At 40.2% G+C, this 26047-nt stretch overlaps 1 protein-coding gene across 1 annotated transcript in view; it reads right to left on the bottom strand.

Annotated features, from left to right (window-relative positions):
* The window catches only part of ATRNL1 (attractin like 1), a 795857-nt gene extending 776889 nt beyond the window's left edge, over positions 1–18968 (bottom strand). The window contains exon 1 of the mRNA XM_052660645.1: positions 18661–18968. Coding sequence (XP_052516605.1) covers positions 18661–18968 — 308 coding nt within the window. The remainder of the gene's footprint in view (positions 1–18660) is intronic.
* Between the last annotated feature and the right edge of the window lie 7079 nt (positions 18969–26047).

Raw genomic sequence — 26047 nt, 5'->3', positions numbered from 1 at the left:
TTATAACTCAATAAAGCTGTCACTTTTTAAAAATCAGCTACATCATATATGCCGAAATGAGCTGACTGCCTCCTAGAACAGACTATTTAAATAGGAACAAGAGTCTCATACACAGTACTCAAAATAATTCAGAATACAATCCAAAATTACTTGCCATATAAAATCTCAACTCACTTGAGAAGAGATCAATCAGCAGGTACCATTACTAATATGTCAAAGATCCTGGAATTATCTGTCAAGAATCTTAAAGTAGTTATCAGAAAAATGGCCTAACAACAGATACAAACATTTCTGAAACAAATTTAAAAATAAAAGTTTCAGCAAAGAAACAGAAGACATAAAGAAGAACAAAATGTAAAAGTATAATAAATTAAACTTCTCATAAAAACACACAAGATGGGCCCAAGAGCAGAATACAGAAGATAGGGGAAAGAATCAGTGAACATAAAGACGCATAAATAAAAATCATCCAATCTGAATAGATAGAAGAGACTGAAGGAAATGAACAGAGCTGTACTGACCTAAAAGTTAATAACAAAACATTTCACATTTGTCTCATTGGAATCATGGGAGAATTAACCGGAGAGCTGAAAAAAATTTCTAAATAAATGAACTTTTTGCAAATTTTGAAAAAGATACAAACTTACAAGAAGCTGAGCAAATAAAAAAGTAAAATCAAAGAATTGCACATCATAACCAAATTTCTGAAAACCTAAGCGAAAAAAAAAAGACAAAGGAAGATGACATAGTACCTAAAGGAGAATAACAATTTAAATGACAACAGATCTTTCATCAGAATCCTTGGCATCACTCACTATCTTAAATACTCCAGTTCTTAGGCAAAAGAGTGCTCAGTCACTCACTCGTGTCCAACTCTTTGTGACCCCATGAACTGCAGCCCTCCAGGCGCCTCTGCCCATGGGATTTTCCAGGCAAAAATACTGGAGTGGGTTGCCATTTCCTTCTCCAAGACAAAAGAGATATGATCAAATTTTTCTTCTATCAAACAAACTCTGGCAGCAGTACAGAATAAATTAGTAAGAAGAAGAAAAAAAAAAAAAAAAGAATCAGAGAGATTAATCGCAGGGCTACTGCAACACCTCAAGAAAGAAAACTTTAGGACCTGCCAAAAATGGCCAGAGAGATGGCAAGGATGGCCAAACCTGGAGAGAACGGCAGCAGTACACGCAAGGGTAGATCAAATCTTAAGAGAAATTCTGTCTCTTCAACAGCAAGAATAACTGGCCTAAAGTGTCCTTTCAAGACAAAAAGTGTGGGAGGAATCATAAAAAAGAGGAGCTGAAGATGGAGATATTCCAATTTTGTATATGAACCCACAGAAGACTCAGGCTCAATCTGAACTGCTAATGTGTGGGACAGACCCAAAAGCAGCTTAACAGAGGCTTTGAGAACTGATATAAAATTTAAAATATTGCAAAGTTTCAGACTAATCCCTGAGTCGCATGTGTGCATTCAGATCCAAAGGCTTTGAAAACAGAACTAAGATTAGAACTACTGGCCTCCGAAAGCACGATAGAGAATTTGCTGCTGCTGCTGCAAAGTCGCTTCAGTCGTGTCTGACTCTGGGTGACCCGCATAGACGGCAGCCCACGAGGCTCCCCCGTCCCTGGGATTCTCCAGGCAAGAACACTGGAGTGGGTTGCCATTTCCTTCTCCAATGCATGAAACTGAAAAGTGAAAGTGAAGTCACCCAGTCGAGTCTGACTCTTAGCAACCCCATGGACTACAGCCTACCAGGCTCCTCCGTCCATGGGATTTTCCAGGCAAGAGTACTGGAGTGGGGTGCCATTGCCTTCTCGGAGAGAATTTGCTACTTGTATCTAACTGGTGGGTTGCCCTACTATATAAATACAAATAAATAGACAGGGCTTTTCAAGTGGCTCAGTGGTAAAGGTTCTGCCTACCAAGGCAGGAGATGCAGGTTTCACCCCCGAGTCAGGAAGATCCCCTGGAGGAAGAAATGGTAAGCCACTTCAGTATTCTTGCCTGGGACATCCCATGGACAGAGGAGCCTGGCGGGCCACCATCCAGTGTTGAAGAGAGTCGGACATGACTGAGCACCACGACCACCATCATCAAATAACTAAATAAATCAGTATTTTCCAGGACCAGAACCTATATACCATCCAGAAGACATCCAAAACCACTCAACATCCACAGAACTAGGACCATGTGACAAATTCTCAAAGGAAGAGAAAATCAACAGATATCAATCCTAAGAAAATCCAGAAATTGGAATCATCAAAGATGTTAGCTATTATAACTGGACTCCATGAGGTAAAGGCAGTTAAATGAAATGGGAAGAAAAATTTTTAACAGAGAAAAAGAATTCATAAAAAGAACACATCAGAAACATTACGACTGGAAAATATATCTTAAATTTTAAAATGACTAGATGGGTTCAGAAGCAGAGTGACTACAGAGGCAACAGTCAGTGAAGCTGATGATAGAAATTATACAATCTAAAGAAAGAAAAAAAAGAACAGAGCCTCAAGCATTCGTGGTACTAAAGTCTAACATTAGTATCACTTAAGTCCCAGAAAGAGAAGGGCAAAAGACTGGTGTAGAAAAATATCTTTCAAGAAATAATGCTTTTTTTAAAAAAAATCCTTGTATTTGGTGAAAGACAGAAATATAAGTTCAAGATGCTCAGCAAACCCTAACCAGGGTAAATTCAAAGAAAGCTATACCCAGATACATCAGAATCTGAACTGCTAAAAACAAAAGATGTATAAAAAGCTTAAAAGTAAGTAGGAAAAATGGAACTGGACATACAGGGGAAAAACAATTAGAACAGAATGACTGCAGACTTCTCATCAGAAACCATGAAAGCTAGAAGACAGTCAAGCAACATCTTTAAAACACTGAGAAAAAAGAACTGTCAACCCAGAATTGTGTACCTGGGAAAAATATCCTTCAGTAAACAAGGCAAAATAAAGATATTCTCAGAACAGACTACCCACTCCAGTGTTCTTGGGCTTCCCTTGTGACTCAGCTGGTAAAGAATCTGCCTGCAATGTGGGAGACCTGGGCTCGATCCCTGGGTTGGGAAGATACCCTGAAGAAGGGAAAGGTTACCCACTCCAGTATTCTCACCTGGAGAATTCCATGCACTGTACATGGGGTCACAAAGAGTCAGACACGACTGAGCAACTTTCACTTTCACTTTCAGAACAAGGAAAACTAAGATAGTCCATTAGCAGCAGTTGTGCTCAAAAAAAGGCAAAAGGAAGCAATTCAAACAAAAGGGAAATGACCCTAGCAGGAAATTTATATCTTGAGAAATAAAGAGCAAAAGAAAGAGCAGATATACGAGAAAATGTAAAAAGACTGTTTTCCCCTTCTTGGATTCTTTAAAATATGTATGATTTTTTTAAAGCAAAATTTATACCTTTATCTGATGGGATATGCCATACATGTAGATGTGAGATATATCTGTATATATACACCCACTGCAGTATTCTTGCCTGGGACATCCCATGGACAGAGGAGCCTGGAAGACCACCGTCCACAGGATTGCAAAGAGTTGGACATGACTGAGCATATATATATATATATATATATATATATATATATATATATGTATATATATGACAATTATAACAAAGGTCAGTGGATGAGGATAAATGGACCTATGTGATTCCAAAATTTCTTAATTTTCCTAAAGTACTATAAATATTAACTCTGAATACACTATAAAAAGCTACCTATGCATATTGTAATCAGTAACACACTAGCATAACCACTAGAAAATAATACAAAGACAAACACCCAAAGGGATAATGGAAAACTTAAATGGAATACTAAAAGATATCTGGATACATTAATGTAAACAGCCTCAACAGACCAATATAAAGACAGAGATTATCAGACTGGATTTTATATATATATTTACATATGCATACATACATATGCTTAGGTCAGGAAGATCTCCTGGAAAAGGAAATAGCGACCCACCCCATTATTCTTGCCTGGAAAAGCCCATGGATAGAAGGAGCCTGGTGGGCTACAGTCCATGGGGTCACAAAAAGTTGGACACAACTTAACAACTAAACAACACAACCACATACATAAAAACACACATTATTCTTTCCAAATCAAAAAAGATACATTAAGCAAAACTACTGTGGCTCTTAAGGTCAAAGTAGACTTCAAAGTAAAAACAATTACCAAAGAAAAACAGGAAATTATATAATGATGAATGGGTCAGTTCACCAAAAAGACATAACAATTCTAATTGTGTATGTGTCTACCAAAAAAGCTTCAAAATACAAGAAGCAAAACAGACAGAAAGGAAAGGAAACAAACAGATAAATCCACAAATAAAGTTGGAAATTTCAACACTCCTCTCTAAGTAATCAACAGAACAAGTGGATAGAGTATCATTAGGGATATGAAAGAGCTGAACAATTTAAACAACCAACTTGACCATCTTGACTTTTCTGTAAAAGACTCCAGTCAACAACAAAACGTACATTGTTTCACCTGCACATGCAACATTCACCACAACAGACCATATTAAGTCCAAAAACAAGTCTTAACAAATTTATGAAAACTGGAATCATACAAGGTACATTTTTTTTAACATAGTAGGATTAAACTAAAAATAAATAAGAGAAAAAGATCTTGTAAATTCCCAAATATTTGGAAATTAAACAAAACACTTCTACATAAGCCAAAGAGAATGTCTCAAGGTAAACTATAACTTAGTTTAATGACACTGAATAAAATCAAAGTACTGCATATCACAATATGCGAGATTCAGCTAAAGCAGAGCTTAGAAGAACATGTATAGCATTCAAATACTCTTATTGAAAGGAAGAAATATCTCAAATTAATGACCAAAGCTTTTCATCTTAAGAAAAGCAAATTAAAACCAAAGGAAGCAGGGAATTCCCTGGCAATCCAGAGTTTAAGATTTGGGGTTTTCACTATTGTGGGCCTACGTTTAAAAATAACAAAAAAAAAAAAAAAAAAAGGGAAGCAGCAAGCAATGAAGCTGAAAACAACCAAAGAAAAACAAACATCAGGAATCAATGAAACCAAACGCATATTCTTTAAAAAGATTGACAACATTAATAAATGTCCAGCCATTCGAAGCAGGAGAAAAGAAGGGAAAAAAACATGAACTACCAATATCAAAAATTGAAGAAGAAATAGTAAAAACCCCACAGACTTTAAAAGGATAAGGAAATATTATGAACTTTATGTCCATAAATTTGAAAACTTAGATGAAATGGACTCATTTTTGTTAAGGTACAATATACCAAAACTCATTTAAGAAATAGATAAAATGAATATCCCTGCACCTATTAAAGAAATTGAGTTCACAGCTGCAAGCCTTCCACAAAGAAATTACAAGCCCAGATGGCATCACTGATGAATCTGTCAAAAATTTGTGAAAAAAGTAATACCAATTCTACATAAATTATTCCAGAAAACATAAGAAAAAGCAATTTCTAACTCACTTTATAAGGTTAGCATTATACCATAAGGAAACCAAAGATATTACAAGAAAATTACAGAGCAATCTCTCTCAACACATAAGCAAAAATCCTCAACAAAATATTATCAAATTAAATCCAGCAATATATAAAAAGTGTTCAGTTTAGTCACTCAGTCATGTCCGACTCTTTGAGACCCCGTGAATCACAGCACACCAGGCCTCCTTGTCCATCACCAACTCCCAGAGTTCACTCAGACTCACATCCATCGAGTCCGTGATGCCATCCAGACATCTCATCCGCTGTCGTCCCCGTCTCCTCCTGCCCCCAATCCTTTCCAGCATCAGGGTCTTTTCCAATGAGTCAACTCTTCGCATGAGGTGGTCAAAGTATTGGAGTTTCAGCTTTAGCATCAGTCCTTCCAATGAACACCCAGGACGGATCTCCTTTAGAATGGACTGGTTGGATCTCCTTGCAGTTCAAGGGACTCTCAAGAGTCTTCTCCAACACCACAGTTCAAAAGCATCAATTCCTCAGCGCTCAGCTTTCTTCACAGTCCAACTCTCACATCCATACGTGACCACTGGAAAAACCATAGCCTTGACTAGATGGACCTTAGTCGGCAAAGTAATGTCTCTGCTTTTGAATATGCTGTCTAGGTTGGTCATAACTTTCCTTCCAAGGAGTAAGTGTCTTTTAATTTCATGGCTGCAGTCACCATCTGCAGTGATTTTGGAGCACAAAAAAATTAAGTCTGACACTGTTTCCCTCTTTCCAGATCTATTTCCCATGAAGTGATGGGACCGGATGCCGTGATCTTCGTTTTCTGAATGTTGAGCTTTAAGCCAACTTTTTCACTCTTCTCTTTCACTTTCATCAAGAGGCTTTTTAGTTCCTCTTCACCTTCTGCCATAAGGGTGGTGTCATCTGCATATCTGAGGTTATTGATATTTCTCCCGGCAATCTTGATTCCAGCTTGTGCTTCTTCCAGCACAGCGTTTCTCATGATGTACTCTGCATATAAGCTAAATAAGCAGAGTGACAATAGACAGCCTTGACGTACTCCTTTTCCTATTTGGAACCAGTCTGTTGTTCCATGCCCAGTTCTAACTGTTGCTTCCTGACCTGCATACAGGTTTCTCAAGAGGCAGGTCAGGTGGTCTGGTATTCCCATCTCTCTCAGAATTTTCCACAGTTTATTGTGATCCACACAGTCAAAGGCTTTGGCATAGTCAATAGAGCAGAAATAGATGTTTTTCTGGAACTCTCTTGCTTTTTCCATGATCCAGCAGATGTTGGCAATTTGATCTCTGATTCCTCTGCCTTTTCTAAAACCAGCTTGAACATCTAGAATTTCATGGTTCACGTATTGCTGAAGCCTGGCTTGGAGAATTTTGAGCATTACTTTACTAGCACATGAGATGAGTGCAATTGTGCAGTAGTTTGAGCATTCTTTGGCATTGCCCTTCTTTATAAAAAGTGTAATACATTGCAAACCCCAGGAATGCAAGGTTGATTAAACATTTGAAAATTAGTCAATTTAATTCACCAATATTAACACTCAAAAAAAGAAAAATCAAATGACTATCTCATTAGATGTAGAAAAAATCATGCGACAAAATTCAATACCCATTAGTTAGTTCAGTCGCTCAGTGGTGTCTGACTCTTTGTGACCCCATGAATTGCAGCACACCAGGCCTCCCTGTCCATCACCAACTCCCAAAGTTCACTCAGACTCACGTCCATCGAGTCGGTGATGCCATCCAGCCATCTCATCCTCTGTCGTCCCCTTCTCCTCCTGCCCCCAATCCCTCCCAGCCACGACTGTAAACGGAAAAACTCTCAGTTCCTCTCCTCCTGTGTAGAAAAAAATCCAGCTCTGCCCCACCGTGTATTGTTCCCCCTAAGTCTCCTTTTCTACTCACACCACCTTCACTTTCGTCACCAAATGTAGGGCGCTTTCTCCCCCATTACCAAGGAATTCGGCTGAAGCTCCAATACTTTCGCCACCTGATGCAAACAGCCAACTTGTTGGAAAAGACCCTGACACTGGGAATAACTGAAGGCAGAAGGAGAAGGCGACAGAGGGTGAGATGATGGGATGGCATCACTGAAGCAATGGACATGAACTTGGGCAAACTCCAGGAGATGGTGAGGGACAGGGAAGCCTGGGGTGCTGCAGTCCATGGGGTTGCAAAGAGTCAGACATGACTTCGCGACTGAACAAAGACAATAACCAAGGAACTCACAGACACCAGAAGGGTGTCCAAGAATTCAACTCAATTCTGGAGTTCAACAGGAGAGAGCATCAGGTTCCACAGGTTAAGGGTTCAGTCCTATAAAGCTCCTCCCTCAACTCTGACACCAACTGCAATCCCATTTAACACCCAGGCTTCTGACCAACTAGCCATAGGCTGGGGGATCCAAACACCCGCTCCTTGTATTGGATCAGCTTGCTACAGAGGCTCACAGAACTCAAACATTTTATTTACTAGATCACTGGTTTATTATAAAAGTATATGATTCAGGAACAGCCAGATGGAAGAGCTACATAGGATAACATATGGGTAATGGGGTTCAGAATTTCCCTGCCCTGCCCAGGCACATCATTCTCCCAGCACCTCCAAGTGTTCATCAATCAAGAAGCTCTCCAAACCCCAAACTTTGGGGATTTATGGAGGTTGACCATGGAAAAGAAATGCAAAAAAGCAAAATGGCTGTCTGGGGAGGCCTTACAAATAGCTGTGAAAAGAAGAGAGGCGAAAAGCAAAGGAGAAAAGGAAAATATAAGCATCTGAATGCAGAGTTCCAAAGAATAGCAAGGAGAGATAAGAAAGCCTTCTTCAGCGATCAATGCAAAGAAATAGAGGAAAACAACAGAATGGGAAAGACTAGATATCTTTTCAAGAAAATCAGAGATACCAAGGGAACATTTCATGCAAAGATGGGCTCGATAAAGGACAGAAATGGTATGGACCTAACAGAAGCAGAAGATATTAAGAAGAGGTGGCAAGAATACACAGAAGAACTGTACAAAAAAGATCTTCACGACCCAGATAATCATGATGATGTGATCACTAATCTAGAGCCAGACATCTTGGAATGTGAAGTCAAATGGGCCTTAGAAAGCATCACTACGAACAAAGCTAGTGGAGGTGATGCAATTCCAGTTGAGCTGTTTCAAATCCTGAAAGATGATGCTGTGAAAGTGCTGCACTCAATATGCCAGCAAATGTGGAAAACTCAGCAGTGGCCACAGGACTGGAAAAGGTCAGTTTTCATTCCAATCCCAAAGAAAGGCAATGCCAAAGAATGCTCAAACTACCGCACAATTGCACTCATCTCACACGCTAGTAAAGTAATGCTCAAAATTCTCCAAGCCAGGCTTCAGCAATATGTGAACCGTGAACTCCCTGATGTTCAAGCTGGTTTTAGAAAAGGCAGAGGAACCAGAGATCAAATTGCCAACATCCGCTGATCATGGAAAAAGCAAGAGAGTTCCAGAAATCATCTATTTCTGCTCTATTGACTATGCCAAAGCCTTTGACTGTGTGGATCACAATAAACTGGAAAATTCTGAGAGAGATGGGAATACCAGACCACCTGACCTGCCTCTTGAGAAATCTGTATGCAGGTCAGGAAGCAACAGAACTGGACATGGAACAACAGACTGGTTCCAAATAGGAAAAGGAGTATGTCAAGGCTGTCTATTGTCACCCTGCTTATTTAACTTCTATGCAGAGTACATCATGAGAAACGCTGGACTGGAAGAAACACAAGCTGGAATCAAGATTGCTGGGAGAAATATCAATAACCTCAGATATGCAGATGACACCACCCTTATGGCAGAAAGTGAAGAGGAACTAAAAAGCCTCTTGATGAAAGTGAAAGAGGAGAGCAAAAAAAGTTGGCTTAAAGCTCAACATTCAGAAAATGAAGATCATGGCATCTGGTCCCATCACTTCATGGGAAATAGATGGGGAAACAGTGGAAACAGTGTCAGACTTAATTTTTTTCAGCTCCAAAATCACTGCAGATGGTGATTGCAGCCATGAAATTAAAAGATGCTTACTCCTTGGAAGAAAAGTTATGACCAAACTAGATAGTATATTCAAAAGCAGAGACATTACTTTGCCGACTAAGGTCCATCTAGTCAAGGCTATGGTTTTTTCTGTGGTCATGTATGGATGTGAGAATTGGACTGTGAAGAAAGTTGAGCGCTGAAGAATTGATGCTTTTGAACTGTGGTGTTGGAGAAGACTCTTGAGAGTCCCTTGGACTGCAAGGAGATCCAACCAGTCCATTCTGAAGGAGATCAGCCCTGGGATTTCTTTGGAAGGAACGATGCTAAAGCTGAAGCTCCAGTACTTTGGCCACCTCATGTGAAGAGTTGACTCATTGGAAAAGACTCTGATGCTGGGAGGGATTGGGGGCAGGAGGAGAAGGGGACGACCGAGGATGAGATGTCTGGATGGCATCACGGACTCGATGGACTTGAGTCTGAGTGAACTCCGGGAGATGGTGATGGACAGGGAGGCCTGGCGTGCTGCAATTCATGGGGTCACAAAGAGTCGGACACGACTGAGTGACTGAACTGAACTGAACTGACCATGTAGACATCATAGATCATTATCTCTGTTTTCAGCCATTCTCCCTTCTCAAGAGAATGGGGGACAGAGCTGAAGAGTCCAAGCTTCAAACCATGACTTGGTCTTTCTGGTAACTAGCCCTTATCCAGGAGCCAACCAAGAGCCCACCGTGTCACCTCGTTGAACAAAACACAGTGTGATCACCAGGGAAATTACAAGGGTTTCAGGAGCTGTGTGTTAGGAACAAAGGTAAAAACAACAACATTAGAACACAAGATGCTTCTAGTACTCTTATCACTTAGGAAATTATAAGGGTTTTAAGAACTCTATGCCAGGAACCGGGGGCAGATCAATATACATTTTCTGTTATCACATAATGATCAACTCTCAATGAGGAACAGCAGAGAACTTCTTCAACCTAATAAAGGGCATTTATTTAAAAAAAAAAAAAAATCCTGCAGCTAACATGATACTTCATGTTTAAAGATGTTTAAAGATTGAACGTTTTTCACCTAAGATTGGAAACAACGCAAGGATATCCACTCTTCTCTTATTCAACATCAGGTTGAAGATCCTAGCTAGTGCACCAGAACAAGAAGAAAAACAGGGGATATAAGGGAAAAGTAAGAAGTAAAACAGGTATGACTGTAGCTACTGAAACTGAGTTTAGCAACACTGCAGAAAACTAGGTCAACATACAAAAATCAATTGTTATTTATACATAATGAAAACGAACAACTGGAAACTGAAATTAAAAGAAACACTATCAATTATAATAGCATCAAAGAATACAAACTACTTGGGTACAAATCTAACAAAATATGTTCACGATCTGTATCTGAAAAGAAATCAATGAAAACCTAAAGAAATGAAGAAATATATCTGTTGAAGGACTGGAAAACTCAATATTATCTAGATGTCAATACTACCCAAAATGATCTCTTGAATCAACACAATCTCAATCAAAATTCCAGCTCTTTTTTTAAGAAATTGACAAACTGACTCTAAAATTTATATGGAAAAAGCAAATGAACTAGAATAAACAAATGAATTTTGAAAAATAAAAACAGTTGAAGAAATCTCACTATCTAATTTCAAGACTTACTATAAAGATTCAATAGTCAAAAAAGGCACCCACAGAAGGACAGACACATGGATCAATGGAACAGAACAGAATCAAGAAACAGATATAGAGATGACCAACTAATTTTCAATGGAGCAAAACATCAATGAAAACAGGATAGCCTCTTCAACAAATGCTCACTCCATAATGAAAAGGGGATCAATTTACCAATAGGATATAATACAAAATTTCATGCACCTAATAACAGAGGCTCAAAATTCATGAAACAAAAATAGATATGACTACAGAGAAATAGATAATTACAAAGTTATAATTGAAGATTTCAATATGCCTTCTCAATAACTGACAGAAATAGAAAATCAGAGAAGTTTTAGAAATCTTGAACAAAACTATCAACCAACTTGACCTAATTGAAACTTACAGAACACTCCCCCATCAATAGCACAATACACACTTTTCACATGCACAAGGAACATTTACCAAAGTGAACAATACTCTAGACAATAAGTTTAAGTGCTATTCATACAGCCTTATACATATTAAATAAATTGAACTTCTAGCTATAACTATTAAATGAACTGAGTTTATATTAAATAAATTAAATTCAAACTTAAAAAATTAACTCCAAGTCCTGAGGGCTTCACTGGTGAATCCTACCAAACATGTAATGAAGAAATAATGTCAGTTCTACACAAACTTTCCTGGCATATTGAACAGGAAGGTCCCAGCTCATTCTATGAGGCCAGCATTACCCTGACTCTGAAACCAGACAAAGTTACTACAAGAAAAGAAAAAAACAATATCCTTCCTAAACATATACACAAAAATTCTTTTAAAATTTTAATAAATCAAATCCAAAGAATACATAAAAAGAAAAATATATCATTTCTGATGAGGTTCATCCCAGGAATGGAAGGCTGGTTTAATATTCAAAAATTAAGCAATATAATTCATGTTAAGCTTAAAGTGAAAAATTATCATCTCAATAGATGCAGATTCCAATCTCAACTCAATTCCAATAAAAACTCTCAGAAAACTAAGAATAGAAGGGAACTTCCTCAATGTGATAAAAGGGATTTACAAGAAACTTACACATACTATCATATTTAACGGTTAAAGATTGAATATTTTCCCCTTAAATCAGGAACAAGACACAGTCAACTACTCCTTATCACCTGTATGTATCACTATAATGGAGGTTCTAGCCAGAGAAATAAGGCAATGAAAAGAAATGAAAGGCATCCAGATTGCAGAGAAAGGGCTTAAAGTATCTTTATTTGCAGACAACATAATCAAGTATGTAGAAAATCATAAGGAATCTACAAAAACTACTACTACTACAAACAAGTAATTTTAGCAAGATTTAAGGATACAAAATCAAAATACAAAAATGGAGGGAGAGTGTAAAATGAATTGGGAGATTAGGGTTGACACATATACACTTTGAGGAGAAGGAAATGTCAACCCACTCCAGGACTCCTGCCTGGAAAATCCCACGGACGGAGAAGCCTGGTGGGCTACAGTCCATGGGGTTGCGAAGAGTCAGATACGACTGAGCGAGTTCTCTTTCACTTTTCACTTTCATGCATTGGAGAAGGAAATGGCAACCAACTCCGGTGTTCTTGCCTGGAGAATCCCAGGGACGGGGGAGCCTGGTGGGCTGCCATCTCTGGGGTCGCACAGAGTTGGACACGACTGAAGGGACTTAGCAGCAGCAGCAGCAGCAGCAGCAGCATATACACTTTGATACTGTGTATAAAATAGACAACTAATGAGAACCTACTATATAACACAGGGAACTCTACTCAATGCTCTGTGGTTATCTAAATGGGAGGAAATCAGAAAAAGAGGGAATATATATATATACATATAGCTGATTCATTTCACTGTACAGCAGAAACTAAATGCAGAAGTAAATCAAAATGGACTCAACTTAAATGCAAAGCATAAACCTACAAAAATTCTAAAAAAAAAAAAAGAATTAAAGAAAATCTTTCATTTAGGCAAAGGTTTCTTAGATACTAACACACACACACACACACAAAAATCCATAAAAGGAAAAACTTGAGAAGCTGTAATTCATTAAATTTAAAACTTCCATTCATTGAAAACTGTTAAGAGAATGAAAAGATAAGCCCCAACATGCAAGAAAATATTTGCAAATGACGTATCTTATAAGGAAATAGTATGCATAATATGCAAAGAACTTATAAAAATCAATATTAAGAAAAAAACAATTTTTAAAATGTGCAAAAGATCTGAACAGACACCTCACCAAATGAAACTACAGATGGCAAGTAAACACATGACAAGATACTCAACAACATTAGTCATTGAAAGTTAAAGGAAAGTCGCTCAATCGTGTCTGACTCTTTGCAACTCTATGGACTATATAGTTCACGGAATTCTCCAGGCCAGAATACTGGAGTGGGTAGTCTTTCCCTTCTCTAAGGGATCTTCCCAACCCAGGTATCAAACCCAGGTCTTCCACATTGCAGGCAGATTCTGAGCCCGGAAGAACTGATGCCTTCAAACCGTGGTGCTGGAAAGACTCTTTATAAAGAGTCCCCTGGACAGCAAGGAGATGAAATCAAGTCAATCCGAAAGGAAATCAACCCTGAATATTCACTGGAAGGACTGATGCTGAAGCTCCAACACTTTGGCCACCTGATTCGAAAAGCCTGACTCACTGGAAAAGACCCTGATGCTGAGAAAGATTGGAGGTAGGAGGAGAAAGGGACGGCAGAGGATGAGATGGCTGGATGACATCACCAACTCAATGGACATGAATTTGAGCAGACTCCAGGAGATGGTGAAAGACAGGGAAGCCTGGCATGCTGCCGTCCATGGAGTTGCAAAGAGTTGGACGCAACTGAACAACAACAACAAGGAACTTTTGAGAGTGACTAATATTTTTAGGATCTTGACTGTGATGATAGTGTAAGAGGGGCATACATACATCAAAACTTTTTAAATTGTAGTTTACTACGTGTCAATTATACCTTGATAAAGCTCTTAAAAATAATTTTTTAGAAAAAAATTTCAACTCTAATTATTCACTTTCAAAGTGCTACAAAGGAAAAACAGTGCTATAAGAGTATATAATGAGGAGTCACATAGTCTGAAGCATTAGAAAAGCTTCCTTCAGACACTAGGATATGCTAAAATTTGAAGGACGCTTAGTAATCAGTCAAGCAAAGACCACACAGGAAAGAGGGCTCAGAGAGATGTAACAGTATGTGTGAAATGCCCTGAGTCCAAAAGCAATGTGGCACTTTGAAGACACTTTAAAAGGCAGGCAAGCTGGAAGAATGAGTCAGTCATCTGCTAAAGGAACCAAATTATGCAGACACATGGTCTTGAAAACCATGCTACTGCAAGTAACTTATCAGTTAGGGATCTCAGAAACACTCAATTTAAATTACTATAAAATTCCATTGTGTGATTTTCATAGTTTAATAACATGAAAAGAACCCATGCATATAAATTACATATTAGAATCTTAGTTTGAAATAAAGACTTGGGGACAGGGAGCATTCAATTTAAACATCATAGTTATTGATAGCCTCTCTATTATTATTAAAAAGGATTCCAAATGATGTATGTGTATATACACACATATATTGGGGAGTTTTAGCAGTTACTTAGGAAAAATATTTACACATTTAACCCTACTGCTTCCTATTTACAACAGTAACCTCACTCCTGGTAGTATATCTTCATTTTGCTATTAAAATAGAAATAGATTACTTCTATCATAAACACGTGAAATTCATCATCCATATTTGACTGATGAAAGAGGTTCAAAAAAATCTGCATACATTAAACATACAGCAAGATTTAATAGATGATTAGAGGAATATTCAATAAATATACTTCAATAATAAATTTAAATTTATAAAATATTTAGAATACAATGAGGTATTTTCCAATCTCAGAACATTAATCTCAGCTATTTTCTTTACCTAAGAGAAATTAGAAGTCTTAGGTTCCTAAGTCATATAAGCAAATAAATGTCCAAGTATGAACTCAAATTATAAATTTATATAAACATAAATCTCAACTACGCTACAAAAATAATTCTAAAGACCTAGCTTAAAACAGAGTATTATTCATTCAAATAGAGTTTGTAGCAAAATGCTTTCCAGCCCAATATTATACAATGCTGCACAAGTAAATGTAATTCAAATTTGCATATATTTCATATATCATAGCTCTTGCCTGGAAAATCCCATGGACAGAGGAGCCTGGGGGGCTGCAGTCCATGGGGTCGGAAAGAGTTGGACATGATTGAGCGACTTCACTTTCAGTTTTCACTTTCACCCATTGGAGAAGGAAATGGCAACCCATTCCAGTGTTCTTGCCTGGAGAATCCCAGGGACGGTGGAGCCTGGTGGGCTGCCGTCTATGGGGTCGCGCAGAGTCGGACACGACTAAAGCGACTTAGCAACAGCAGCATATATCATATCCTTGATTACTGTATTTCAAATGGGCACTGTCCTTTCTGATTCTCAGTCCAAAGTCTTTCAGTCTAGCTTTGGCTAAAGATCGGTGTTCATTCTGTTTTACCTAGCTGAGGAATGGCCTATAATCTGAGAGTTTCATTCTTTTCAAATGGAAACAGAAGGCTGAAATCAATCCTAAGAGAACTGAAGCACCACTTTTGATAACATATTTGCTGCTGCATTTCTCCCCCAACCATCAATCTTCCCTTCTAAAGTAGCATTTGAAGAATACTCATTCCCTAGTGAAATCCCTACACTAGAAAAAAAGAGCTAAGTTACCATGGAACCAGCCAATTAATTTTGACACCTGCTTACCAAGATTGATCATTTTTGATGTCTGTGTCTAAGGCTGCTATCCTTCAGTTTAGTAAAAGATTTTCAAGATAATTAATGAAGTCAGAATTTCCAGTTAAAAGTCTTTCCCACTGTGTTATTACTTCAAATATTGGATAAAACAAGCCAACATTCTGAAAGAAACCTTTCTTAGCTTAGCAGGTACTTTACCCGGCAGAAATCTTTTCTTCTAAATTGATTCGTCCCTTTAACATTAAATACTTCTTTACCCTAAGAGTATATATAACAAAACACAAAGAGTTGTACCAGTTATATTTACTCTAATTAATAGCTGGTACTCCACAGAGAATGAAAAAGTACTTACTAATAGAGTACAATGAATCATAGGAGATAGCTTCCAAGGAAATGAATATTCAATGATTAGTCAAGGGTTTATTGTTATTTAACTACATCTATATTTTTAAAAACTATTCCTCATTTACTCGCTAATGTATTGTTTATGAACAACAACCATCTCTCTATATTATTTAAGCCGGTTTTAACTTGATCTGTGACCTTTCCTACTAACTGGGACAACATCTGCTAGTGAGGTTACAGGCTGCTGATCTAGCTGATTAACAATTCCACTTCTATACAATGTAGACAGAGGCTTCTCGGGACTGCAGCAATTTTTGTCCTCTTTAGACAGACAGAGCAATTCCAACCAAAGGCCAATGTCCCAAATTACATATGAATCAGGCAATCTTTGTAAAAACGGATATAAAAAATGTATGTGGCTTTTTAAATTACTGACTATCAGTTTCTATGTTCAAAATCCTCTCTTGCCAGGTAAAGAGGCTGGGCTGGCTGTTTCCATCAAAGCAAAAGTTTTAGAACACTTAAGTAAAACAGACTACTAACAAGCCCAGTTCAAAACAGTATCTTTGTGGGTCTTGAAACATTTTTTTAAAACTTTTAATTAGTAACTCTACTAAATTTTTTAAAGTATTTTAAAAAACAAGAGTGTTACACTAATTTGTGAAATTAGGAAGCTAGGAAACATTTCAACTTACTTCTACAAAAGAATTTCATAAAATTTCATTCTGAGATTTCACTTCCAAAATCTTGCTGTAACTTAAACAGTAAGATCTACTTAAATTTAAAAGTCCTCTTTTAAAAAATACATTTTTACAAGAAGGTTTCAGGGACTTGTCTTAACTGGCAAGTTTAAAAAAAAAAAGGAAAATACACTGTTTAAAACTCGCAGGAAATTTTCTTTTGATACGTAGGTAAAGTGAACCATCGGCTTCCCTGGTGGCTCAGTGGTAAAGAATCCATCTGCCAATGCAGGAGGCACAGGTTTGATCCCGGGGTGGGGAGGATCCCCTGGAGAAGGAAATGGCAACCCCTTCTAGTACTCCTGCCCGGGAAATCTCATGGAAAAAGGAGCCTGGTGGAATATACAGTTCATGGGTTTGCAAAGAGTCTGGTCACAACTTGGCAACTAGACAACAACAAAGGGGAACCATATTCTCATCTTTGCCTTAGAACCCAAGAGACACTCCACTTAGCTTTGGCTATCACTGTGACAATAAGTAACCCACAGAATGCAATTTCTGAGCCACTAACCCAACCAGCAAACTTGATCTGAACTATCTGGATGACACAGAAGTTGACTTACTTAAGGACTGTTCTGTACAAGTTGTCAGATGGATACCCTGTTGGTCACAAGTATTTTATTTGCAGCTGCCCCACACGCATCCATTTCTTTTCATATCAGGCAGCGACGCAATACACATGAACCAATAGGGGGACAAGTATTTTCACTGCTGTAAAGCAAGCTCCTTTAGGGCCTTAAGCTTCCGAAAAACCGAAGTGATGCTTCCACACAACAGCTGATAGTCAGATAACCAGTTAGGAATATCTATTATCGCCACCACATTATGAAGTCCAGGTATTTCATCCCTTTATCTAACTCAAAATCACTCCGTATTTCTCAATACAATATTCTTTTCGCACAATTCAGCACAGTAATACTGGCTAAAAGTAAACGTTCTGGAGTTAGGCTGGCTGATTTGGATCACAATTCTGCCATCAGTACTGTGTAATCTTTGGCAAATTACTTAAATTCATTACCACGATTTCTCTCTGTAAAACCTAGGAATCCTAGTAACTCAGGAACTCTTTGAGGAACAAATGAGATAACCCATGTAAGGCACTCAGAACAGTGTCTGGCACATAGTAAGGTCATCATAAATTCGACTTATGATCACTGTTACTAAATACACTAACAAGTTAGCAGGGGTTACCTCTAGAGAAGGGAGTTGGCTGGGGAAGAGGGAGATACCGGCAGACCAGAACTTTTAACCTTTACACTTCTGCACTGTTTGAACGCTTCACAATGCGGAAGTATTTCATGACTTACGTGCATCATTTTTTATCAAAAAATAGTGTCCGCTAACAAAACGGTGTTTGGCACAGTAACTGAGTGAGAAATTTTTGACGATCAGGGAAAAAGACGGGCAGCGGACAGGTGGACCACCCGGAGTGGCTTCGCGTCCACGGCGGTCGGTGCCGGGCGCTGGGCGCAGGGTCAGGATCTCCGAGGCGCGGGGCCCGGAGGAAGGCAGCGCTGGGGGCCGCTCCCAGCCCCGGGACCCCGGACCAAGAAGGTACGGGGGTGGGGGGGAGGCCGCGACGCTGCGGGACAAGGCTGAGGTTCGGGGTCCGGCGAAGGCACTTACTTGAACCTGCCCTGGCAGTGCTGGCACTGGTCGCCCACCCAGCCCGGGTCGCAGAGGCAGGTGGAATTGACACAGCGGCCCGAGAAGCAGGAGCCGGTCCTTTCGCAGGGTTTGGACTGGGACACCTGCGCGTAGAGCGCCAGGTAGATAAGGCCGTAGCACAGCAGCCAGCTGTTCCCGTCCAGCAGCCAGGAGGAGGCGCCCCCGCCGCCGCCGCCGCCGCCGCCGCCGCCCGCCGGCCGAGCCCTCCACGGCCCCGGGGCCGCCGGCTGCGGGGGGCCAGTGCGGGCCCGGCCCCCCGGCTCCATATTCCCGAACGCCCCGGGCCGGCGGGGCTGCGCTCGCGGGCGCCGACAGGGATGCTCCAGAGGGGAAACCCGGCCGGAGAGGAAAACCCCGCGCCGCCGCCGCCGCTCCTCCTCCTTCTCACCGGCGCCTGCCCCAGTCCCGCTCCCCGGTCCGGACGGGCAGATCCCAGCCGCGCTCGCCTCCGCTCGGCTCCCTGCAGTCGCGCTCGGGCATCGCCTCTCCGTCCGCTGACCTTGTCCGCTGCAGGCCGAGCCCACCGCCGCGGCGCCCCGGACCGGGCCGGAGGCGGGGACCTGCGGGAGGGGGAGGGGACCCCGCGCGCGGCCCCGCCTCGCCCGCCGCTCGGGCCAACAGCCTGGGCGCCCCGCCGCGCGCGCCCGGGAGGGCGGGGGGCCACGGGAGCCCCCCCCGAGGTGGGCGCGCCCACCGCGGGAGGGGGTACTCGGCAAGCGGGGCTTCAGCCTCGTCCCGCCCGGCCGGCCTTCGGCGGCCCTCCAGCAGCCATCTGCTCTCCCGTGCCGCTTTAGCCAGACGCCAGGGCTGCCTCTAGGGCCCGCAGGGTGCGGGGCCACCGCCCGCTCGCGCGCGGGCCTCCGCTCCTCCCCGCCGGGCCCTGCGCGTGGTCTCGCCCCGCCCCTACAGGGACCCGGGACTGCCCCCCGCGCGCGCTCGCGCGCCCACCCCGCCCGGCCCGCCGCGGGAGGGGAGACCGGCCCCCCCAGGTGTGGCTCCCAGCGCCCGCGGTGCCTTTCCCCTCGTGGCCCCGGGCACCCCGGCCCCCGCGCCTCCGGATCTCCCCCCGCACCACCCCCGCGACACCCCGCCGCAAACGAAAGATCAGAGAGGGACCGGCTTCGCAGCTTCAGCAGAAAAGAAACCCTTCCCGGCCACTGTCTACAGCGGTAAAAGTGCAGCGTTTTTCCCCCAGCGCTCCCCCCGCCCCTTGCTCCGTCCCATCCTCCAGCCTGTTTCTTCTTTTTTTCTTAAAAGAGAAAAACTCCAACAACACACAAAGAGCTGAGCATGTGCAGCAGGCAAAAGTCTTAAAGGCACCGCAGTCCGACCACGTTGAGGGGTCCGCAAGAACTGGGAGGGGCGGGGGCGAGGGACGGCGAGGGTCGCGGAGCCGGATCCGCCGAGGGACCTCTCGGGGCGGTAGGGGGGTGGTCATTTCTTCCACGGAAATAATGACTCCCCCGCCCCCAACAAAGAGCGACGAGGTTCTGACACCCCCAGACCCCGGCACGCCGCACCCCTCCTACACTGCCTCAGAACCCCAGGTATCTCCTTTTCTGCTTGTCAGTGTTTCCTTCTCCATCTGGGACAATATTCTGCCATGAAAAATATTGTAACATCGGGGCTTTTTTTTTTTTTTTCCAGAAGGTCAGAAATGATGCCCAGAAAAGAGCCTTTTTTTTTTTTTTTAACTTCCTCTGTGGCAGGCTTTCCTCCTTTAGATGACTTTCCAAGATTTGATGGCATATTGTGAAATTTTTGCTTTGTACCTTCGTACCTTCTCTGAACAGGCTATTTGAACCCTTGAGAAAGATGAAATGCAGCCATGGACACTCGAGTTACAGCAATGTTACTGGATCCCCACCAAAGAGCAGGCAGTATGGAAAAGAATTTGAAATCTACCAAAGGCATTTCTGACAGCAAAAGCAGAAAAAGTTTTTATTGTAACCACACAGTCATAATATTATTGTTAAGATTGAACTCGTGTTTATTTGGGGCATAATGTACCCACGTCATCTGTTTTAATCTCTGTTACCCCCACTTTGTAGATGAAATCTCCATTAACCCCATTTTGCAGATGAGAATAGAAAGACTCAAAAAAGTCCAAAGATTTGTCAATGACATATTAGAAGTAAGCAATGAACCGCACTTTAAACACAAGTCTTCTGACTTCTGTGCTTTTTCAGCTATTTACCAGGCTGTTTCTATTAGCAGATGCTTCGTTCTAGTTTGATGAATAAAATGTAAGTGCTGGCTTGGTTTGCAAATACCTCAGCAATGACTTAAGGAGGGGAAAAAAGGTCAAGAAAGAGGTGACTCCTTCGGAAGTAAAAAAAAAAAAAAGGAAAATGAAAACCATGATTTTCGTTTATATAACAAACAAATCACAATTCCCCCAAAGTAGCAGAACCAGAAATGTCCTCCTCAAACCTAAAAATTAGAATAGCTCCCTCAACTCACAACTTTTCCATATTCAGTTTGTCCCTTAGAGATGAGTTGAAATGAGGAGAGGAGAACATTTTGGAAAACAATTTAAAAGGAGGATATTGTTCTAGATCACACGTTTTAATTTCCATGAAGGCGAAATCAGAAGTCTCTAGTATTAGCCATGCATGAACAATCCCTTGTGGCTTTCTCCAATCCTCTTATGCCAGCCAAAGTTTAAAGTCAACCACATCCTTCTCATGTCTAATGTAGAGGTGCTTTCAGACACGTGGAAAGTGGCCAAGCTCTTAAAACCATCACTGAGTGCAAAGGTAGCTCAAAGGGTACACAGGAGTCACTTTAACAAGAGAGATCACTGCTCAGCCACTTACTGACTGTAGGCTATATTTAAGCAAAGGGTTTGTCCATTAAAAATACACATCTTTTAATCTTCTAACCACTATAATCAGCTCAGTACTTTACGTTACACTGAAGACCATGCAGCCCTACAGGCCTCCTCTCAACATTGCCTTTAGAATCAAGCTGAATATATTAAATTTATATAAAATTATTCTCAGAAGGATCTCACAGGATTTTCACTTGCCCTATATCCTATTTTTCTTTCAAACTCTTTCAGTCAGCATTTACTGAGTAACTATTATGAATTTAAGCAAGAGAAAACAAAGATGAATAAAACATGATTTCTACCCCTGGATAAGCTTATCTTTTATTAGGCTCACTAGACTGGGAGTTGCTTATACAGTTGAATGTCACATATTTTACAAATGTAGACACAGAAAACTTAAATAATTTACAGTGGTCTAACAAAATAGTCAGTGATAAAACTTGCCCAGAATCTTGACAAATGTTTCAGTATCTTCTTTGATCAAGAAATTTTAAAACTCCAACATGATGCTATCTCTTTTTTCCAAAGAAGGAGAGTCAGCATCCTAGCTGTGCTACATGACACTACAATAATTCATAGTATTGGTAATAGCAGTCATAAATCCAGCAGAAAGGTGCAAATTTACTCCAAAGAGATAGCAGGGAAAAGTCACTTTTACTGAAGTAGAATGAAGCTGTTAAGATTTTGAAAGTATCTATTAAATTTGCTCCAAGGGGAAAGATAAGAAAGTATTTGCTCAACAATTAGCCTTATATCAGGACCTTTAAATATTAGGGGGAGTGTGTTCCATTTCCATTCGTACCACCTAACAATAGGTCTGTAGTATAAAAGGCAAAAGTCTGAGACTTCATGTTGCCAAATTGAAGGAAATGCAAACGATTTTGCTTTTAAAGAACAAGAGAAATTATAGATCCATTGCTCTGTTGATTGCTATTCAAAATAAAGTAAAAGATCCTATTTGAACTTATGAACCAAAGCAGCCCCTTCTCAGTTGCTTAATTGAAGAATCATCTCTACTCTGGCTATTGTTCATCATTTGGCTCATGGGAGGCTTCTGAAAGCAGCCAAGGTAATGAGAGCTATAGCTAGTGTGGCCCCAAGAGCCAGAAATGCATTAATTCAGAGGGACCCTTAGTGCAAATAGGGCAGTATTTTAAGACACTGATAGAGTATGAATGGTCTGTGAGTTTTGAGCGTAGGGGGGGGGGCGGAAATCACCTTTAGGTACTCATTAAAGTATATTGATCATATTGAAAATATTGATATGGCTCTGACCTAAAACCTTACCTCCCCTCCACAACCAAAATCAAACACGCTGCTTTCTCTTGGATTCATTCTTTTCTTCTAGCAGTTTCTCCTGCTGTCACACTTGCAAACACACACATACAGACTGATCCTGCCAATTTTTCAACTTAACACATTTCAAACATATTGTTATAAGTAAAGCCAAGGAAATAAGTCCAACAATTCTAAATATACTCTGCTGGACTAATACATTTTTGTTTAAAACTGGGAAATAAAATGAGCATGTCTAAACTTTTTATCCTATTTGGACTTGTTACCCAAAAAAGTTGATTGCCAGCACTCAATTGCAAAAATGTGTCTTTTGTGAAACAATTCAATAAAAATATGGGCTAGGATGTCTTGTTAAACATAGTGGACTAAGTATATGCATTTACTCCTACTCTGAACTTTACCAACATGGGAGAAAAAAGAATTTTTTTTTTTTAATTTATAAAGGTATAAACTCACAGTCACAAAGAAAATGAGAATAGAACCAAGTAGCAGATGACAGGTGTCCATGCATTTGGAAGAGTCAATTCACTGGAAGGAGGAAAGTGAATGGAGAAATACATTCCTGCAAAGATAAATTATAAGAAGAAGCCTGTTTCTCTTGAATGCCCCAGGAAAGTCTCAGGATTCAGAGGCAAGAGTTATCATGGAAAGTAAAGATGGGGCTTTAGAATGAAAATGGGGTAAATGGTTAAGGTAACATAAGGACCCACAGTACCCTTCCTCACCCCAAGCAGCTAAAACTAACCCAGGCCCAACGGACAGGAGGTTAAAGCTCTCAAGAAATTAAATCAAAGAGGTTTCAGATTTGGGGCACCAGAGATGATGGAAGGAGGCAGTGAGGAGGTACATAGTTGAAAATGGAGAGATTAAGTGAAAATCTATATATTGAATGATATTTCCTTGCCTCCTTTGCCTACCTATTCCCAGAACACCAACTGAAATAACCTCCAGGCAGAAACCTGAAGGACACTTATCTGCAAAAATTGAATGGTCCAAGAGAAAAGATACTGTCATTTGGGGTCTCCCAACCAGATGGCAAACCTACAAAGAATGAAGTCCAATGGATAACCTTACAATGAAGCCTGCTAGTCAGTAAGCCCAATTCAATCCTTTTTCTTATGACTCTTTCTTAAATATAGACAGCAAAAGTTCATCTGACATAAAATACAGAAACCAAAACAGAGAAAAAGAAATTAGAGAAAACACAGTCAAAGCAATAAAAGAAAGTTTTGCAACCATGAAATAAGTACTGGATAGTCTTAAAAACATAAAAGGACACTCAGAGAATATAAAAAAAAAGAAAAAGGATAGCCAAAATTAAAATGCAATAGAAAGTTGCATTTTAAATAAATGTAGATAAATATAGGAAATCATCTAGAAATTAGAATAAAAGACAAGTCATCTCCTCTTATGGATAAAGGGAAAACTATGAAAATTAGAAGCTTCATTAATGATGATGTATGATTATAAATTAAGCATTTATCATATGAATACATTTATTAATGTAACGGTTCATTAATGCACAACTTCATGCAGGAGCAGAAAAAAATCATCTAGATTAATTTATTCAATATAAGAAAATTTCCCAGAACTAGACTGAGCCTCCAGATTCCTAAAACACTGAGATTAACAGACTCACATATTAGGGGGGAGTGGAGAAGAGAGAGAGGAAGGAGACAGGCAAATGGAATGGTGTCCACAAGTATGAGGATAAAGACATTTTCAGACACACAAACCTCCATAAATTGTATCTCCTAAGGGACCCTTCTTTAGGAAACTCCTGAAGAATGAAACAAAGGGACAAGAGGCTGAACGTAAGAGAAATGTGAAAGGATATCCTAGGACGGTGCACAGCAGTGCCCCAGCAGAGGCTGGGGAGGGAGGTATCTAGGAAAGTAACAGGTATGAGTGCTTGAAACTGTTGGAGCTTTTGGAAAAAAAAATATTAACAATATGTGACAGATCTTGGAGTATTTGGGTAGAAGATGGAATAAGCCAACAGAGACCTAAGTAAATGAACAAAATGAACCAGTTGTAGGCTAGAGAAAAAAAAGAAAGGATGAGAAAAAGGAAAACTTCATGAGATGGTTCAGCAGGAAATGATACTTACATAGCCCTAATAATGCAAACTCTATTGATTTGAGGACTTCCTCCATGGCTTCCCCTGTGTCTCAGATGGTAAAGAATCTACCTGAAATGTGGGAAACCTGCCTTGGATCCCCGGCTCCGGAAGATCCCCTATAGAAGGAAATGGCAACGCGCTCCAGTACTCATGCTGGGAAATCCCATGTACAGCGGAGCCTGGTGGGCTACAGTCCATGGGGTAGGACATGACTGAGTGACTAAGACTTTCTTTTCTTTCCCATAGCTCAGCAGGAAAAGAATCTGCCTGCAATACAGGAGACACAGGAGACGTGAGTTTAATTCCTGGGTCAGGAAGATCCTGGAGGAGGAAGGGTTCTTGCCTGAAAAATCTCATGAACAGAAGAGCCTGGCAGGCTACAGCCCAAAATGTCACAAAGAGTCAACATGACTGAGTGACTAAGTGCACACACTATTGATTTAACCAAAAATCTTTATATGTCTATATTAAAAAGATGGGAGCAGAGTAAAGGAGGATAGTGCTAAATCTTAATTCTTTAATAAGAAATGATTACAAGTTCAAAGCTGATAAATACAGTAGTAGTAGAATAAGTACATGACACTGAAGAAAAGAGTTGAAAGCTACTTTCTCTTAGGGAATAGGGAAGAGGAGCAGGAGATGCAACACTTTATAATAATACTTTCTGTACTCCTTGATTAAAATTTTTAAATTACTTCTAAAATATACAGAAATAATAAAAATATAGGTCCCTAAGAAAATAAAGAAGGCAGCATGGGACCTAAGATTCACAGACTATTGAGTTTGATTTCGGATTCTGCCACCAATATATTAGTTACCTTTGTGTGACATTAACCTCTGTGACTCAGTTTTGTCACCTGTAAGATGGGAATAATCAAACTACTTGTCAATGCCCATTTCAGAGCTGAGATGATGGTCCAAACAGAATAATATATGAACACACCTAGGAAATGGTAAAGTACTATACAGTGTTATACTATATATTAATATAGTATATACTATATTATAAATTATAATATATTAACATATATTAATAATATTGATATTTAATTTTCAAAAATTACTTTTAGAAACAGAATTCTAATCCCATGTGA

This window comes from Budorcas taxicolor, chromosome 23 (assembly GCF_023091745.1).
Source record: "Budorcas taxicolor isolate Tak-1 chromosome 23, Takin1.1, whole genome shotgun sequence".
Lineage (NCBI taxonomy): Eukaryota > Metazoa > Chordata > Mammalia > Artiodactyla > Bovidae > Budorcas > Budorcas taxicolor.
The sequence above is the reverse complement of the archived record's forward strand: the minus strand, read 5'-3'. Positions and strand labels throughout refer to the sequence as shown.